Here is a 20,431-nt window from a genome sequence, read left to right as displayed (position 1 = left end):
GATGGAGATCAGTGATGGGTGGTGTCCCTCAGAGTTCAGTACTGGGACAAATGCTCTTCAACATCTTCATCAATGATGTTGACAGTGGGAACCAGTGCACGCTTTGCAAGTTTGCAAATGACACCAAGCTGTGTGGTGCGGTCAATACACCCAAAGGATAGGATGATGTTCAGAGAGACCTGGACAGGCTTCAGAACTGGGCCCAGATTAAGCACGTGTGTTGTGTCAACCTCCACAATCAAAAGAAGTTAGGTGACTCAAGGATAGAGCACAATTCTTCTGTAAAGGACTTGGAGGTACTGATGGATGGCAAGCTGACATGAGCCAGCAATGTTCCCTCACAGCCCAGAAAGCCAACCACATCCTGGGCTGCATCAAAAGAAGTGTGGCCAGCAGGGTGAGGGAGGTCCCGCTACTCTGCACCGGTGAGATACCTCACCTGGAATACTGTGTCCAGATATGGAATCAGTACAGGAGAGATATGGACATGTCTGAGTGTGTCCAGAGGAGGGCCACAGAAATGATGCAAGGAATGGAACAACTCTCCTACGAGGACAGGTTGAGAGAGCTGGAGCTGTTCAACCTGGAGGGAAGGTTGTGGAGGGACCTGAGAGTGGCTTTTCAATATCTAAACGGGGCTATAAGAAAGGACAGACTCTTCAGCAGAGTCTATTGTGGTAGGACAAGGGTAAATATTTTCAAACTAAAAGAGGAGAGATTTAGATTGAATAGAAAAAGAAGTATTTTACAGTAGGGTCGGTAGCCTTATTGTAAAAATAAGGAACAGGTTGCTCAGAGTCCCGTCCAGCCTGACCTTGAATGTCTCCAGGGATGGGTCATCCACCACCTCTTTGGGTGTGGGTGCCCTTGTTCAGGGAGCCTTGCAGGGGAGTTAGATTAGATGACCTCTAAAGGTCACATCCAACTCAATTCTAAATATGTAGTAATTTAAAGATTTCCTTTCAATGCTTGCTTTGAACAGGCAATATGTAACAGGAGCATGCTACTGCTCTGGAAACAAATATTTGCATTGCAAGGTTTTATAGCTTTTAGTAAAAAAAACAACTTGCAGTAGGAGTAGGTTCAGTTAAGATGGAACAGTGACATATGCTATTTTACATGTAAATTTAAAGAACAGCTTGTTGGTTATCTTTTGTTTTGTTTGCTTGCTTCTAAGTACAGAGAGACACAGGCTTTATTTCCATTCAGAATTCTAGTTCACTTTTGTCAAGAAAGGTTAATAAAACAAGTACATACAAAAAATACTGTTAAAAAAAATTGGTCTCCCTCCTGGTGGCTTTCAGCCAGTTGGATCTGAGAACTGCGAGAGAATCAGAAAAAGCTTTTGTGTAATAATTATAGCTGAGTTTCTAGACCAAAAAGCAGTAGCTAATAGGTATGATATTCTAAGTTATGGTAAAAATGCTGATTGATAGTGATGCAGAAGTATGTTCAAAAGACTAAATTTTCCCATAATTATTTCTAATTACATGACACGAGTTCCTGTTTAGTTTTTTTTTGTTGTTTTTTGTTTTTTTTTTTAATAAATTCCCTGGTGATTTAGACATTTGTGATCCTCGATATCCATCTGTATGGGAACTGTTGAATCACGGCCTGAACCACTGATTGATCACCTGAGGTGAGCACTGAGTCAGCTGCAGGAGCACAGGTGAAGGCAATGCACCTGTGTGATCAGAAGACCCCATTTAAGGGCTGACCAGCACTGGGGAAGGATCTCATGTTGGAGATCCTCCCCTGTGGAGTTATTGGTGAGCCTTAACCATCTGCAAAAGGTGAGCTCTCTTTAGTTACCAGTTGTCTGTTTACCATCCAGATAAGCCAAGCAAAATATACCATCCTCTTCATTATTTTATGTGAATACTGTTCTTTTGGGTTATTCACCCTACACCATCAGTATGGCATCTGCCTCTGTTGTATTAAAAAAAAAAAAAAAAAAAAAAAAAAAAGGGACCTGATAGCCATTGGAGAAAGCACTTTACTTCCATTACTAATTGCGCTGTTTGAGGATTATCTCCAAAGCCTTGCCTTGGTCTGCCTTTATGAAACTTGTCTTCCTCTGCCTTCCCTTGATGCTTCAAGAACTTAGTGCCTTTTAGAAAGCCCTTGTAACTTGAATGTGCCCACCTGACTGGTCCAGTCTCTCCTGCCTTCTTCCTCCATCCTAGCTCTTCCTGAAACTCAGCTGAATGTGTTTTTCTTGCTTGCATCTGTTACTTACTCCATGTGTTATTTAACTTGTGGGAGGGCTTTCATTCTGCAGCCACCAGTGATTTTGCAGCAACCAGAGCTCTGACCTTGTGTACTAAGAATGTGTCTATTGCTGTGTACCCCATATGTCTCACTATTAACAGATACTACAAAACTCTTAATAAGCACAGTTGGGTTATTTACTATTTACCAAGAAAATAATCAAGTTATATGCAACCTGTTGTTTTACTATCATTATCACACATAAAAGCAGTAGAAAGTTTCATAAAGAAAGCCAGTTCATGGCTCTGTTAGCACTAATAGTTGGACTTGCACTTGTCAGTGTTTTATGCATTTAAGCACATGTAGCTCCTGGACTTGACAGATACAGAAGCAGAAGTTCTAGGAGGGAGAACAGTCCCTGTGGTGTACTTTATATGTATGACTACTGTACGACATGAATACACTGAAGACAAACCATAATTTTAAACCAGAATGGGTATACGAAAGAAGGCTCTTCTTGCAGGGATGTTTAATTTGATTCTAGGGCCTTTACCCTGTGTCACACGCATTCTATCACTGAATGCTGCTTCTGTAATTGATATGTTGATGTGCAAAGGAGTTTCTTTTTTGATTCCACTTTGGTGTTTTTTGCCTCTTTCCTATGAAGCTGCATTTGCTGTTGTCAGAACTGTGACTGCAATACAGCAGTGTTTCCCAAACTAGTCAGATTAAAGCTGAGCACAGAAAGTCACGTGGTAGTCACTGCATCCACTGGAAGTCCTTGCTTGTCAAGCTGCTTTTACTTGCTGCTTTCAGTTCCAAGACAAAACTCTCCATCTTGTAGGTTTTGCTAAAATAAGAATTGGGCTTGGGGTAAATACTCTATCAAGCCCCTGCAGACAGGAAGATCCAGAATCTTCTCTGGGTGCTCAGCAGGCACGTGTCTCTTGTACAAGCTGGAATGTGGCTACCCACACTCCATGCAGATGTTTAAAGACATCAGGGCACACTGAATGAATAAAGAGGACACAACACAACGCTCTGTAAAGCAAGAGCATGTGCTAAGACAGAAGCTACTGCAGTGTGAAACCTGGAGAAGAAATTTGGAACAAATGAGCCTCTGTTAGATCTGCTGCTCAGTAAAAACTTCAGATTTACCACGTTTAATTTTTTGGGAAGCAAAATAAATCAGTAATGTATACACAGCCACACTAAACTATGAAGTTCTCATCTTGCTGTGGAAGGATCTATATTGCATTATCAAAATTTGCCATCCACGTAGAGTAGAAGGGATATATAACAAACAGCCCACAGAGAAGTCTTATTTCTTGATTTAATACTATTTTCAATAAATAACATTTTTTTGCCTCAAAAAGCAAAGCCTAGAATAGTTTTCTTGAACAAAAATATGTCTGCTTGTTGGATTGTGCTGCATTTAATCTTCTCCTGGGTTCTAAGACTGGGTTTCTTTTGAGAAGAATGGTGTTACCATTCCTTTCCCATAGGTCCTGTCCTTCCTCAGTTTTTGCTGAGCTAGGTAGACAAAATGTGCACAACTACTTGGGAACTCGATTCATTAAGGCAAGTTAAAGCAAAACCAACAAAACTGGGACAGCACTAACTAGTAGGGAGCAAACTTCAAGGCTTCAACTGTTTTTCTAATCGTCAACTTTCCCACCAACACGTGGGAATTATGCCTGTCTAAGTCTAAATAAACCATTTCTGGCTGTATTCTTTTGACCGTGGCAAAAAGTCTTTTAGCAAAGCTCTATGCATTTCATGTTATTTCTGCCAATATAAATGAAAACTAACCAGTGAGACTCTCCTCACACCTAAAACAAGCAAAATAAATCCTGTGCTCCTGAAGGTCCAGGAGTGAGCATGGAAACTTCTCATCTGGAGAACGTTACGGAATGTGATGAGCAAAAAAAATTGGGGCAAAACATTTTGTGGATGCAACAAGAAGAACCATTTCCATTCCTGATTTTACTGTGTGTGCAGCAACAGTGAAAATGCAGTATTTTCTTTTTTTTTTTTTTTTTTTTTTACTAGCATCAGGAATATCTTCATCTTGAGACCCATATGAAAGAAAACAAAAAGCTCTTTTTGATAACTACTTCCCATGTTATTTTAAACATCTTTCTCTGCTGCTTTTGATTACAATTTCATCATTTCAAGCCTCTGAGCATTTCATAAGCCCGTGTCAGGGGTTTAAGGTGCTCTAGGTCATACCAATCCATTTCCTTACAGACACCTTAGAGTAACTGGAAGTATTTTCATGTTTCATTTCCATAATACACTCAGTATAAATTCCTACTATAGAGAAGTATAGTAAAAATGATATAACATGCATTGAATTTTTATCAAGTTAAGTAATATTTCTAGTGTACTGAACTGGGGGAAAGAGCAAAACTCAGGGAAGACAGATAGCAAGGCATAATCTGGATTATTAATGGACGGAACCTAAGTACGGAGCACAAGGAACAAGTAATTTGTTAATAGATGTTAAAGATGTTATTGGCTAGTCTTGCTTGAAAAAAAGGCTGTTTTCCAGTAAAGTATTAAGCGTATACTTTCAGGACGTTTCCTGAAACACAGGCTGGCAGCCATTCCCTCCCAACCTCCAATTGTTGGTTACCATTATGTTTCGTTTTGGCTGAAAGCCAGTAATGAACTACATACATTATTTCTGTCTAGGCACTTGGATAAGCTGTAGTTGTCAACATGGGTGTTCAGATGAAATATGTAAAAGGCAAAGTTTTGCAAGATGATGGCTTCCATCTCTCCCCGCTCTTTAGCTTGCTACGAAACATGGGTACTTTCATGAGAATATAGGTGATCTGGTCTGTGGTACTCTGTAGACTGCTGAATAACAGAAGGAGGAAGGGAATGAGAGGGGTGACCTCCCCAGGCTGCTCCCTCCCTCCAGGGCTCCTGTTCTGTTAGGCTCTACACCCCATAGCTGAATGGACCATCAGTTAATGATTTATTAACACTGACGTTAGCACAGGCCTGTTTGTTAAAAGTTCAGTTTGCTGTCTAGGCAATTTCTCTCACTGCTGTGCTGCTGAGAATTACTGTTTTTATGATAGAAGCAGGCAGTAAGCCTTCAGGAGTGTTAAGACAAACTTGCTGAGTGAGCCAAAAGTCAAGAAACCTAGAAATCTACAGTATACAAAGACATGCAGTTCTTCAGCTTGCAATCTGCAGCCATGAAAGCAATCCTGGGGACAAAGACTCTGTATTCAGACTGTATTCCAACTGCCCAAGAGAATGTGTTAGCTGAACAAGCTAGAGAGCAAAGACATCCCTTGAGAAGCATCTATGGATTGGAGGATCTGTCTTGAGGACCTCATCTCTTTTTCATGGCTGGATTGGTACAAAGTTAGTCCAGAAAGACAGTTCTTGCATTTTTATCTTGATAATCTATTTTTACTGAGGTCTTGGCTGCCGCAGCTAAGCTCCTTTCTGGTTCTCAACAATTTTGATGGAAACTAGCTGAGATATGTTCACAGCCTGCTCTGTTTATGCTGTTTGTATAAATCTATCCTTCTTAGGGTACAGAAAATAAATTCAGAGGCCTGGTCCAGGCTAGAAATACTTGCTGGGGTTATAATGCTAATTACTTTATCATATCTGCAGACTGCCCCTGTGATGTCTAAACATTCCGTTCTGTCACCAGAACCCCCCAGCTACAGATGTTATTTAGGCAAAACTGTCCTTTTAAGGTGTTTGATTTGATTTTTCTTTTTCATAAATAAAAAAAAATCTTTCTTACAACAAGTTTTCCATTGGGAAAAACCTCTTGCCAAGGTAAACAATATCTGCACAAAGTGATTTCTGCTGTTACTGCCATGGTTTTTAAAGTACTAGCTGGTCAGTTCTATGGTCTTGGATAACTCAAGGCACTAACAGAAGCAAGCATCTCTGTCCCTCCATCAAGAACTTGCAACTGTGTGCAATCCTTTAGCTTTGTTCAGCTGAAGAACAACAAGGTTATCATGGGCCTTTCATAATCAAGCTAATAGGAGATAAAGTGATAGAAATTGCTGTTCCATCTTTTCTGCTTTACTGATTCTTACATAATTTATGTATATTTAATGGTGTCTTCTTGGTTGAACACCAACTCTGTTTTTTTTTTGTTGTTTGTTTCTCCCAATTGAAAGAGTGAACAAAAACCTGAGGAAATTAAAAAAATCCTGAAATAGTTAAAAGGGAGCTAGTACTCTTAAAAATGTCACCCTTAATCTAGTTATCCAAGAAAAATTTTCTTAAGACGTATTTCTATATAGTTACCTTCGCTCTTTCAAAGTAATGAATAGTCTTTTCTCTATCACATTCAAATAAAATAAGTTCTTATATTTTCTGTCTTTTTAGCTTCATAGATGGGCCAGTCTGTCATGCTCTGTATGGCTGGTTATCTGCTCAGAGATAGCTTTCCTTTCAGAGGATTAGCAAAGTTATATGAAATATGTGAAATGCTAGAAAAAGACATCTAGGGATAGTGTGAGAAAGCCAACCAAGATTTAAAAAGGTTTACAAGAATATTAACTCCTTATTTGCTGTTTTTTGTTTAAAATTCATTCTTTGGAGAAATGCTTGGTGGTTTTGCGTACCTTTAATGTGAAAGTCTTTAAGTGACAAGTACTTGCAGAGTTAAAGAATTTACAATCCTTCCATGACACAAAGGATTTTATAGGTGAGAAGCAGAGGCAGAGAGACTGCAGGGAACAGATCAGTGACAGAATCAAGGAAATAACTGAGGAATATGTCTCCTGCACTTCCTTGGGGTTTTATTTGTGTGGTTTTCCTCCTTATATGGCAAAAAATGGATGTTGCATGTATTTGCACCTCATAACACCTCATTTTCTTATCTGTATGTAAGTTCTAATGTAGAACAAGTGACACAGCTGAGTTCATAATATCCTCTTCCTCCTTTTTTCTTCTTCTAATAATTTCTCCTTAGACTTGACTATCCTAGCTCTGCTTCTAGCTCATTGAATTGTCCTGATATGTTAGAAGAGCAGATGGATTTTCAGTGAAATACTGCAAAACTGGATTTTAAAAGCACTCATAACTGTGATGAATTTTCTTTTTTCATCATTTGTCCAAGGAGATTCTCCCTGTCTGTCATGGCTGATGTGGGCAGGTCATTTGTGGCTGACCATTAGTACTTTTCAAGCATCAGTGCTATCCATACGCTGATGTATGACTTCTTGAGATTCTTCCTCCTTTTCTTGCCTCCAGGAAAAAATCAATTGGCCTGTTCCCCTTCTGATTTTAAAACTGGGGTTGCTGAAGCAATTAAATATCACCAGTTCAAACCACAGTACTTCTCCATCTTTGGGGGGGTAGATAAATCATAGAATGGTTTGGGTTGGAAGGTAACATTAAGATCATCTACTTCCAACACCCCTGCTATAGGCAGGGACACCTCCCACCTGACCAGGTGGCTCAAAGCCCTATCCGGCCTGGCCTTGAATGTTTCCAGGAAGGAGGCATCCACAGCCTCTCTGGGTGACCTCTTCCAACGTTTCACCACCCTCACAGTAAAGAATTTCTTCCTAATGTCCAGTCTAAATCTGCCCTCTTCCAGATTAAAACCATGTCCCCTTGACCTGTCACTACATTCCTGTAGGCCCCCTTCAGCTACTGGAAGGCTGCTATAAGGTCTCCTCAGAGCCTTCTTCTCCAGGCTGAAGAGCCCCAGCTCTCAGCCTATCCTTGTAGATGAGGTGCTCCCACCCTTTGATCATCTTTGTGGCCCTCCTCTGGACTCACTCCAATAGCTCAAGGTCCTTGTGCTGTGAGCCCCAGAACTGGATGCAGTACCCCAGGTGAGGTCTTATGAGAGAAGAGAAGAGGGGCAGAATCACCTCCCTTGACCTGCTGCTCACACTTTGTCTTGATGCAGCCCAGGATATGGTTGGCCTTCTGGGCTGGAAGCGCACGTTACCAGCTCATGCTGAGTCACTCATTAACTGATACCACCAAATCCTTCTCCACAGGGCTCCTCTCAAGCTATTCTCTGCCCAACCTGCATTTGCGCTCGGGATTGCCTCCGGAAGGCACACTAAATTCTGGGCTGTGTCAGTAACTCATGGAGGAAACTGCTGAGATCTGGACTCCTACTCCTAATTACTGATGCTGAGAACAGCTATTCACAACATGCTTTACCACCCTAACATGAAATTCTGGATGACAGATCCATGGGAGTCCTGAAGTCAGCCATTACCCACAGAAGGTGGGTAGTGATATGAAGGCCTTCATACCTCCACCTTGAAACACGCCCCCATAGAATACATCTATCCCTGAGAAGATGCTGTCTGGCACATGCTATGCATTTATGAACATCTGTTTTTGTGGCAACTGGCAGAGATGCTTGAACCCTAAGAGGGCTGTGAGAGTGGCTGCTTTGCTGTTTGTGGGTTGCTTCTAGCAGCCAAGCCGCCATGTTGGCAGGCCAACTGTCAGCCTGCTGCCACCTGCTGCCTGGCAGGCCCTGCTGAAGTGGCACATAGCAATGCTTGTTTTCATACTTCCTTTTTATGAATCTGTCAATAGAGACGAACTGAAATGTAGCACAGATTTCCAGTTCTGTACTCAATCCACCACAGAGATGTCGCTTATGTTTGTGAAGTGCTCTTAGGGTGTGGGTTAAATGGTGCCGTAAGTAGGCCAAGGTGGTTTTCAGGCTTTCTGACACCACAATGAATCTGCCTGTTAACTGGCAAGCTGCGTTCTATTTAAAGACACTCGGTGAGTTTTTGACTAAATTCATGTGGTGACCCAATCCCCTTTCTCAGTCCATATTTAACTAACTAAAAATGACAAAGTTTAATGCTGAATTCATATACTTAATATTTTAGAAAACAGCTGCACAAGTATTTTTAAAAACGTGCAATTCCAGCCTATTTCTGCACAGAGCTCTTTCTTTGGAACTTCTAATTCTGTTGAATGCAAGGGATGCTACCATGATTTATAACAAAAAAATACTTGAAAGAGGAAACTCATTCACCTTGACAATGCCAAGTAACCACTTAGTTTGAGTGAGTAGGCACCTTTTCAAAAAACAACCAAATTAATAATAATAATAATGCTGTGATGGTGACAGTGACTTTCCGGTTAAGCAGAAATGATAGAGAAGCCAGGGCTGGCAGTTAATGCTCCCCACAAAGCGGCCTTTGCTGCAGCTCTTACCCCTTGGCTGAGAATGATAAAATAAAAAGAATGGTGGTATGTACTTTTCTGAAGATGCCGCTGTCATATCAGTGCCTCCACAGATCCAGTACCACAAACAGAAGTGGCAGAACTGCAAAGTCCTGACTTCCTTGGCAGGTCCATGTGCCAAGACTTGCAAGATTCAGTGATGTCACTCTTGCCAGAAAATGATATTTTGTGTTTTTTCATTTGGCTCCTGGAGATACAGCAGCATGTCCAGACACTGCTAAAAATATTGTCCTTCATTTTCTTCTGGCAGGTTAGAGTAGTAAAAAATATCTATAATGTATGTTTTTCTTTCCAGTTAAAATGGGCCACCCTTGAATCAAGAGCACAAGAGTTTATTTATTTAACCTTGATACTTAGAAATTCAACAGTGTCCTAAGCTATCAGGCCTTGTACAGCTTGGTGAAAGCTTTCCTAAAAATAGGAATTATCTGTTCTAATGGGAGATTGAGAATTTGACATAAGAAATAAACAATAAAAATGACACTTTTGTCACAGACCCAGTGTTTTTTGGCAAAACGTCCTGTTGCTGGATGGTTTGCATCTGTTTAAGCTTCCTAAATTGGTGGAATATATAGGTGTGAGTCTTTCCATCCAACTGCCAGTCTATTACTGCTAAGAAGAAACAAATCTGATAAAATTTCTCAGTAAATTCAGTTCAGAAATGTTTACAGGTAACTGGACACGAAGTCACTCCAGGATGACCATTATAAAGCCAGGAATGCATTCTTCAAAGTATTGTTTCTCAAAGCTTTTGAAAGTACAGTGCTTTTGACTGATCTCTGAAAGCCTGAGTAATGGTTAGAATTTCCTGAGATGTGTTTTCTAATGCTTCAGAACCTCCTCAGAATCCTGTTGTGATACATGGTTTGAAAAACAATACTTCAAAAGTTTCTAGTGTGCATCTTCCACCAGAGATTTCTATGATTAAGAAACAGCTTACTGACAATAGTTTATTGATTTATGCATTTCTGAAACCTTTTCCTCTGAGCAGGCTAAAGCACTTAGCCTACAACATCCTCTAAACTGGGTGAGAATGTAGAATTCAGTAAGTCAGGAGAGATTTAATTTTTGTTTTACTCAGGAGTACTGTCTGTATTAGAGCTTTTGATGTTACTAATGGAAGGAAATCATGAGGTGTGTGGCTGAATTGCGGTTGTATTAATTTGTAAAAACAGAAACAAATGTCAAGGCTTGTTCACTGAAAAGGAGAAAAAAATAAAATCTTGCAGCATGCAAACGTCTTAGGTTGTTTGCTTAAACAACAGAGCTAGGATGTTCTTGTATGGAGTGTCCCTACAAGAAATTAATGAATTTATAAAAATATATAAAGTCTTCTTTTAATCAATATATTCTTCTACTGTCAAATTCTGAAGACGATATATTGATAATAGAACTGTGAAGTTTAATTAAACATTATACTGAACATCCCAGTATACTGGACAGGTGACATATATCAATACATTCATCAGTGAATTTTACTATCAGATAAAATAATGCATTTGCATTCAGGTTGTACTGAGAATTACTTTCCTATGATGAGAGTTCTAATATCCGTCAATCCTTCATCATCCTTCCTTGTAGCAGTCAAAAATGTCAAATGATGCTGGAAACTTCTTTGTTTAAAGTGCTGCTGGGTTTTGTGTTAGTGTATTAAATTTTCATCTTGTTTGTAAGCTTGCACAGCAGAAACAATGTTCTCTATTTCTTTAGTGTGATCTCTTAAAAGAAGATCCCTAAGAAAATAAATAGTTTTTAACTGGACAGTGTTTATTCAAGTCTCCAAAGGGAGGTTAAGAAGGAGATGGCAACAGACTGTAAAAGAAAAGGAAATTTCCTGGCTCATTATTTCACACCTCATCTCAGACTTCTTGGCCTGGATTTTTCTGGCGCTGAGACTTCAAACATTCACTAACTTCAGAAATAGTAACAAATCTAATGTTGGCTTAAATTTCAAGAGGCTTTTAATTCAGAAAAGTGATTGAAATCTTTTTGAGTTATCTGTCCTAGCTTCTCAACAGTGCCAGACCCAACTCAGCTGAGCAGGAGCTGTGGAGGGGACATGCTAGTGCTCTTCTGATGACTGTTGTCCCTGCCTGGTCATCCTAAAAGTGAAATGAAATGTGTGCTCGACAGGTGAGCACTACAAACATAGTGATGTGAATACCTATGTTTCATTTTTCCTTGAAATTTTGAGATGCATATCCCAGCCACCCTATTTTCCAACAATTGCTGGTTTTGTTATCCCAAAGCAGAAAACAGATCCCATGAACAATATTTTAATTTTCAGAGTGAATGAATAATGCAGTCACTTTCAGTGGCAGAATTCCCACTGCCTGTGGGCAGAGTTGTGCCTTGTTTTTCATTCTGCTTTCCTTTGTGTGCATTACTAGATTTATGATCTGCCATCTTAGGTAATATTTGTTTGAGCTTTTAGTGACTATAGAGGATTTTTCTACGAGCTTATGAGATTAACCAAGGCTCGAAATTTTAGCACTGTGGTTCTCCATTACTTCAGACATGCTAGTATATACAACGTACTATGTAGATGGAAGAACATGTAACCTACCTAGAGTCGGGTCATACTCCCAGATAAACCGTTTGGTCAGGAAGCGTACAACGAGAGCTGGAGGGACAAAAAGATGCACAAACCATCAGCTTGCCCAGTTTATAAAATTTTAACAACAAATTGTTTTTCTGCATGAATGCTTGTGTAGCGGCTCTCCTGAACAGGGGGTGGAATTTAGCTTTGCTTATGGGGGCAGTCGAGACCTTTTCACTGTTTGTGGCCCATTTCTAACATTTGGAGAAGGGAAACAAAATAGGAAATAAGTTTAGCATTAATCATTTACTCATGTAACAATGCTGGGAAAAGAATGCCGAGAGGCTTTCAATGGCCTCTAACTTTCTTTCATTGTGCTTTCTTCTCGCAATAGCTTTGCTGTTAAAAAGACAAATCAGAACCTTATTTGGAGTGCTTTCGGTTGGACAAGGAGATGACTTTTCAGGGGAAAAAAGACAACAAAATATTGCTTTTGCTGCTTTAGATTTCCCATAACCAATGGGATAAGGGCTGGCAGGTTTTGAATTGGAATGCTTTGTAGTTTCAAAGACAGCGGTATTCATAATCATTTATGTAGGTTGCTCCAAAAGTAATGCCTCCTATTTATTTCTACTGAACTGCAACAGATATAAAGAGCACAATAACACTACTTGATAGAGGAAATTCTCAGCTACAGAGCACTATTTTTCAACGCAGTCACTCCCATTGTCTGTGCTTTTTGCTAGCGAAGAACAAGAGTCTGCCTGCCATGCTTATCAAAATCTACATGGCAATCCAAAATACTGCATGTCCTTCACACCACCACTGCTGAAATGCACCACCTTTCTCCTCACTGTGCTCACATCCCCGGTTTGGTCTCCATAAGCATTCAGCAAGTATCGATGAATGTCAATGAGTGACATTTTTTTCTGCATGGAGGAATTCAATTCCTCACCTTTGCTTCATCTGCACTTCCATGTCAGATGACATTTTGTCAGGCTGCCTCTCCACTGCCACTTGGCACACAACAACAAAATGTAATGAAATATTGTCCAGAAGGTTCAGTCTCTACTGTCATACCACCAACATCTGTCTCTGACATCATGGAGGCATTATTTTCAGAGCAGCCCTCATAATTTCTGGAAAACTTCTTCAGATGTGAAACCTCAAAAAGTAAATATAATTGGCTAAATTACTTCCTCTGTATCTTGACATGCTTTCCTTACAATAACTTGCCTTCAGTATTTTGCCTACTTGCAACTGGAAGCAATCAGCCATATTTCAAACTCAGGACCAAAAAGAGCAATTAATGAATTTGCAGAAATAGAAATAATGTTTTGGATTTTGGAGAACAGGAAAATTACTTCTCAATTTCAGTTTATGGGCTAGGATTTGGTTACTTATATTCTTATATTTTTTTTTCTCTCTTCTCATCCCATTTAAAGACATCCTACAAATGCTTTACCAGGATTTTTATGTTCTAGCTATCAATCTTAAAAGTAAGCACTGCCTTCTAGTGCTTTAATTCTATGATTCTGTAAAGAAAGCATTCACTGCTGTCAAATATTCAAAATCATCCCTGCTTTTTCAGACTAGAGAAAGAAGTATTCAGTGACTTCAGCTATAGGAGAATTTTTTTCTTGTCAGCCCTACAGCTTTGTTCTATTCTTCCTCCTGCTGCAGACATGAAGCAAAGGGTGACGTCTAAGGTGAATTCTGTTTATTCTTTTTCCAAAATCAAAGCAATTGGAAACTCTCACACTCCAGAATTCTGTGCCCAAGAGCAGAATCGCAGAATTAAAAGGTTGGAAGGGACCTCAAGAGATCAAGTCCAGTTCCCCTACCAAAGCAGATTCTCTACAATAGGTCACACAGGCGTCCAGATGAGTCCACAACCTCTTAGGGCAATCTGTTCCAGTGCTCTATCACTTTTACCATAAGGAAGCTCTTCCACACATTACTACGGAACTTCCTATGTTCAAGTTAGAGGCCATTACTCTTTGTTCTATTGCTATATACCACCAAGAAGAACCTGGCCTCAATCATTTGCTTCCCACCTCCCTTTGGATATTTATAAACATTTATCTGATCTCCCCTCTGTTTTTTTTTCCTCAGGCTGAGCAGATCCAGGTTACTCAGCCTTTCCTCACACGGGAGATGCTTCAGGCCCAACACTATAGAACAAACTTAATTCAGCTTTGGTCACTTGGAACCTATTTTATTAAATAGAGTCAGAACCTTACTTTTCAGGAAGACTTAACTATGCTTCACACTTGGAGAGTACTACGAATCTGATCCAAAGGAAATGAGATCACTAGACAAGATGCAATTTTAAATTGCTGTTAAGATTCCTTTTTTCCTTAGGAATTTTTTTAAGCCTTTGCAGCAATGCTCTCCTTGTCCCTCAGAGTGAATGTGGCAATACTTAAAGTACTTTTCAAGTCATAGTCCTAATGTGGATGTCATCATGGTGCAAGCAGATCTCTGTGTAGCTTATTTTCCATCCATAATGCACCAGTGCTTTTTTTTTTTCCCTGTGTTTTACCTCAGCTGGTTTAGTTTAAACATCTTGATATTTTAAGTTTGGTCATGACTCTTCTCTAATTGCTAGTAATTGGTTCGCTAATAGCTAGTAAAATAGATGGCATGTTCTATTTTGACTGTGGAAGTGATGCAGGGTAGAAATTCTCCTGTCATGCTTTTTGAAGATCCTTACATGTTACTTTTCAAGAATGGATTTTAAAAATGCTTCCCGGAGCTCTGCGGCCCATCAAAGTGAAAAGCCTGTATAGGTGGAGCACTCAGAAGAAATAGCATTTGTTCTGTCTTGCCTCATGCCTACTGCACACTTCTTTTCAGATGCTGAGAACTGCAAGGTGTTCCTCTACCCTTTCAGAGAAGGCGGTTTGGTGCACGTTGTTTCATAGCAGCAGAGTGGGTTCTCAAATGGACTCTAAAGGTGGAAAACTATAATTTATTTTAGTGTCAGAATAAGAATTCACAGAATTCACATGAGTATAATCATGGTTTTTCTCACTTTTCAGCTTATCACTATGACACTGTTCTTAATGAGCACCACCCACACATACATAGATGCTGTAAAATGCTGGCAAAGAGGAGAAAACCCCATGGGCTGGCTTTTATGGCAGCACATTGCACTTTTCTATCTTATGACTGAAGAGGGCTTTTGGGATGCTGGCTCACAAGTGTCCAGCAACAGCACTCTGCTTGCTGGGACTGCAGCTTGGACGCTTGAGCACAAAAGGGTGACAAAAGGGAGATAGAACTGGACCATGACTGATGGCGTTACCCTAAGAGAACAGGGTTACAGGTGTGTACTCTAAATTAAACGGTACTGGCTTCTACACTACAAGGCTGAGGTTTAGTAGCTGCATTTTACAGATGGGAAACATGAGATGCTCTTGGTCCAGTCTCTGTTCTGTTTCTAAATGATCACAAGATGTTTTGGATAGGAAGCATCTCCACCTCCATCTCATAAGAGGTGCACAGCAAATGGGCCTCTGATATATAGTTGGGCATTACAGCAGTGTATGTGACTTTATGAAGTTTGACTGAAGAGAGTGAATGAGAGGAGAGTTGGGAAGGGAATGCAAGTGCTCAGCCTAGACCAATTGCTGGCTCGTGTTGCCTGCCCTAGAAATGATCCCTCTAGAACAAGAATATTACTGTGGAGCCATCTTGTTTATGTTGAGCTCAGTTACTGCCAGATTACATCAGTTTTGTTTTAATAAAATAACTTCTGCCAGCAGAAGAATCAGAAACAAAGACATTAGAAATTCATTACACTTAAGGTTGTGGTGCTCAGATTTTTGCTGCTGGCAAAAAGGACACTTCAGGCAAAGCAATAAATCTTCCCCATACCCTTAGCAATGCTACAAATAAAAAGCTCAGGTTGGAGTTACACATACCTTTGCTAAGGTAAGAAAGAAGCACTTGACTTGTAAGCCATATTTGCTCTAATGCTAAAATAAGCCAAAAGTAGCCTGATACTTTAAAATAATAGTAAGCTGCAACCTGGACTTTTATTTTAAATAATGCAGAGACCAAAAATGTATGAAACATTATTTTCTCATTAAACTATCTGACTAATTCCATAGTTCATATTATAATCAACATTCCTAGTGTTCATCGTAGGAAAAGATGAAATGCGTTTTGAAGCAGACAACATTCTAACTGATGCAGTACTGAACAGAAGTGAATTTCAACATTCTCTGCTGAGAGGAGCCCAGGCCTTCCCCAAACACTTACTGCTTGTGAAATGCATGAATTTTCAGTCTTTGAAGGAATGAATCTCCAACAAACTGCAATTTGGTTTCCTGCTGTGTTTTGGAGACATGGCCATTGCCTAAGGAAACTGATGTAATGTCCCAGCAAAGGAAGAATAGGCTCATGTCTCTCTGCCTTTTCTTACACCCTCATTTCCAAGTCAGCTGTTTAGTACAGGGTTTAAATTAGGGCAGAACTTGGCCCGCAACTTTCGTTCACTCATGTTTAAATCTTCTGCCTTAGAAGTTATTCTTGGAGAAGAAACATGACTATCTGTCAAATACATTTCCACTGCAACTCCACCGAAGACAATGAACTTATACCAGGAGTTAACTTGGTTTATAAACTGTGATTGTCAACCGCATAATGAATCAGTTTCTTTGGGACTTATGTGGCTAAGGTCCTCACCCAGCTTTAAAAACTTCAGCCTGTATCTTCCTGGATCGTTTACATACATATACACCATTTGAGTTTTGGTTTATATCTTTGTTTGGATTTAGTAACATTAATGGCTCTGGTAAAATTTACAGTCTGTCTGAACACATATCTTCATGATTTTGTTACTGTTCCAGCTAATACAGGCTGAGTTTTTGGGGCAGGAAGAACGGATGCTGGGTTTTGTTTGAAAAATGCCTCCTTATCCCCAAAAGAGACAAAGTTCAAAGTTTTTCTAAGAAAAGTAACATCTCTCTACAGTTAAATAACTGTATGATGACTCTTTTATGCCATGAGAATTTTGAGCTATAAAACTTATCTGAAAGAAGTCCCATTATTTAACATATCAACAAGTCCATTCCTGGTGCTGTGACGACATCTCATCAATAAATTATATTTGGCTGGAGAAACAGGAGCGGCTGAAACCAGTTGTTACGATGATCAAAAGGCCCTTTCACAGGACAATTATTTCATTTTTAAAAAATGTGTATTTTTGTTAGGGCAAATGGGGTATGAACTCCCTCCTGGAGGCCCCTCGTGTGTCTGAGTTACAGTGGGCTTGGAGGGCAGCAATGCAGCACGCTGGTGAGGGAGTTCTGTGACCAGCTTTGGGAGGTAATGGTTTGTTTTAAAACTGTTACCACGAGACTTCTAATTTTCTTCTGAATGTGCAGGTCTTCCAGGGAGGGGGAAAAATGTGAACTTGCAATGTGGCACTGCCTTCTGATCCTGGCTGCATCCTAAGTGTAGACATGCAGTCGTGGCTTCTGGCTCTGTGCTTGTGGGCTTGGATTAGATTTAGTTTTGACAATGTCTCCACTAATTTAGCAAGGCTGGGTGAGTGGTGAGCTGGACATCAACAGGATTTCTCTGAAGTCCCTACTCTTCTGGTTTGTTCAGTGTGCTCACTGTTGACTCTAAGACCTAATGTGCTTGCATTAAACTAGAGAGAAAATTTAATGGATAAAATTAGATCAACAGGGGACAAGGAAGGGAGAACTGTACCCAGTATAAAACTCATAGAATCGTAACAGTTGGAGAAGACTAAGATCACCCAGTCCAAGTTGGTCTCTTGTTGACTACTTTGCTGTCTCATACTCTGCACGTTTTATCGGTATTTTAATCAATGTCTTAAGCACTAAACTCATCAGAAAAATTATTGTGTGCTTGTATTTTATTTTATTTTTTGTGACAGTATAACAAGGTCCTCCACTGACTAAGCTCAAGTACAGAACAGAAGCTTATATTATTTGGAACAGTAACTACAAACTAGGATTGAACACGGGTGAAAAAAAAGTGTTACTCTTTCATTTCAAGAGATTATTTTGCTTAGTGTAATTTAAGGTAATTTCCTCAGTCGAAATACTGTAGGCTTTGGTGCTGTGGACCCTAATTGGAACAATCCCTGTTTGAAATGCTAATTCAGTAGGTTGTTCATTTCAGAGTCAGTAGCTGGCCTTTTTTTGGCAAGTAGCTTGGAAGGACAGTGCCATTTTCCTACTCATAGTCTGTAATCTGCTATGTCTTTTAGCTGTCTTCCAAAGGTTTTTTATCCTTTGAATCTGACCAAATAACCAAGTAATTGCTGTTATATTTTAAAATCTCTGTCACTTTTCAGTTTCTACTTTAAAGTCTTGGGTAGCATTTCTTTTGTCAGTAGCAATTTCAATTTCTGTCATATGTAACTGCATTTCATTGTTGTAAAAAGTACCTGCTTTTAGGAACTTCTGTGTGGGAAGCATCTGGAGAAAAATAACTTGTTTCAAAGAGTTCATCTGAAACTCTTATCAGTCCATAAGCACTATTTATTTAATAATCTTCTCTCTGCTGTCTGAATAAGGGACATGAAGGAAGCACTGTGTCAGATTTTACAAGCACTTAATTGCAGGGAATGAAGCAAGGAAAAAGCAAGCTGTTCCTTTATCACAGCATACACAGTAGTTTACTTTTGCCTGCACTGAAATTGAATGTACAAGTCATTGACATCAGTGTAATGAAACTAATGCTCACAAGTCTCACCAAACAGAAAGGTGAGTGATACATTTTCTGGCTTGTACAAGCGTGACTGCTGTACCCATGACCACATTTGTCTCCAAGGTTGACTGCTTACACAGTGCTCCACTTCCCTTGCTTCAGCTTTCTTGGCCAGATGGCATGGGCTCTACAAACTTCCAGGTGCTTAGTGGCTCCACACACTCAGGCATGGGCTCTTGAGGGTTCTCTAGCTCTTGTGCATTTTCTAGCTGTGCCCAAAACTGTTTTTGTAGGCTGGCACCTTGCACGCTTCCTAGATCTGACGTTGCGGAGCAGTTAGTATATCCCTTCATGGAGGCAGATGCACTTTTGAGACTAAGTTTTCAGATGAGTGGCAAAATTTACCACTGCTGCAACACTGAGCAGAAAGCAACCTAAGCACTGACATGTTAGCAAACTGAAAGCCTTCCTTATTCTGTACTGAATATGGAAAATGCAAGAGTTGTATGTCAAAATGTTCATTATTAACCATGTCCAAATATCATCAGCAGGAAGTGGCTTTTGCCTTGCTCCTGGTGTGGTAATTTCATGATAAAAAGAAGCCTATATATTCTGAAGTACCTTACCACTAATTTTGCATAGTATGCAGCGTGACAGTCATTCATCCCATCACCACTTACTCAGGATGTTTTCATACTAAGGTTCTGCCCACTGTTTTAGGCTGGAAGTTTTTTCTTTCCAACAGTTACCATGTGGCATATAAGCAGGAGGCTTAATTTATCTTGTTATCCCATTCCATAATAAACTGTTCCAATATAGGGTAGTTTATTTTACAGGACGCCCCTCATATAAAAGACAAATGGTGAAACTGGACCGTCTAATGGTTTTGATCATTGTAGAAACACACTGTGCAATTTCCATACCTCTGCCATTTCTCCTCTCTTGACTTTATTGTATAGCTTGGTATGTCGCTGCGTCGTGAAGACTAAACTTTCTGGTGTGGTATTACTAGCACATATGGCTTTCCAAAACACAGCTAACGATAACACCTCCAGATGTTTGTGTGTGCAAGATGGAATATTTGTGATCGGGCTGTAAAGCAAGTCCTACAAGTGAAATCATACAAATAACCTTGGCTTTCCTAGGTAACTGACATGGGTGAGCTTTGAATTTGTGTGCTCTTTTGAAAGACTGGACAAAGAAGAATAAGATTTGGTTTTCCATAATAGAATTGCAAGACAGCAGTATTTACAGGGGCTTGCATTTTATTTCCCCTAAAATTTCTCCTTGTGCTGATTTCAGGAAACATCTCACTCTGTTCTTTGGTTAGGTGTTGCCTCTCATCTTTAAAAGGGGAAAAAAAAAAAGGAAAGAAAGAAGAGGGAATTTAGTAATATTCTAGATGGCAGAATGGACTTCTGGTTATTGTCAAAGCATTTTTGTGAATTAATTTTTAATTTTTAATAGAAACTGCACTGTGAGTAGTAGAAAGGACTTTTTTTTTTTTTTGAAGGGAGTACTTTAGATTTCTTTCTCAAAGGGAATGCCTAAATGCCTCACTTCTTTTTATCATTATTCCTGAAAAACCTGTAATTAAGGAAATGCAGACTTTTTTTAAAAAGCAAAGCCAATTTAAACATCCCAAAGCTCACCAGCTACATTTGCTCTTATATTTCCTGCAGTATTTTGTAACACACCAAAGGAATGTGTTGAACTATATTATACTACGTTATTACATAGGTAGTTTTTATGAAA

General features: G+C 39.6%; 1 protein-coding gene across 2 annotated transcripts in view; it reads right to left on the bottom strand.

Annotated features, from left to right (window-relative positions):
• Positions 1-20,431, bottom strand: part of RERG (RAS like estrogen regulated growth inhibitor) — a 103,295-nt gene that overhangs the window by 8,749 nt on the left and 74,115 nt on the right. For both annotated transcript variants that reach the window (XM_065742539.1, XM_065742538.1), the window contains exon 3: positions 12,008-12,064. In XM_065742539.1, the coding sequence (XP_065598611.1) occupies positions 12,008-12,064 (57 nt within the window). The remainder of the gene's footprint in view (positions 1-12,007; positions 12,065-20,431) is intronic.

The sequence above is a fragment of the Cyrtonyx montezumae genome, unplaced genomic scaffold (assembly GCF_038088225.1).
Source record: "Cyrtonyx montezumae isolate F1298 unplaced genomic scaffold, pur_monq_1.0 scaffold_3, whole genome shotgun sequence".
Classification (NCBI taxonomy): domain Eukaryota; kingdom Metazoa; phylum Chordata; class Aves; order Galliformes; family Odontophoridae; genus Cyrtonyx; species Cyrtonyx montezumae.
This window is presented reverse-complemented; position numbering and strand designations above follow the sequence as displayed.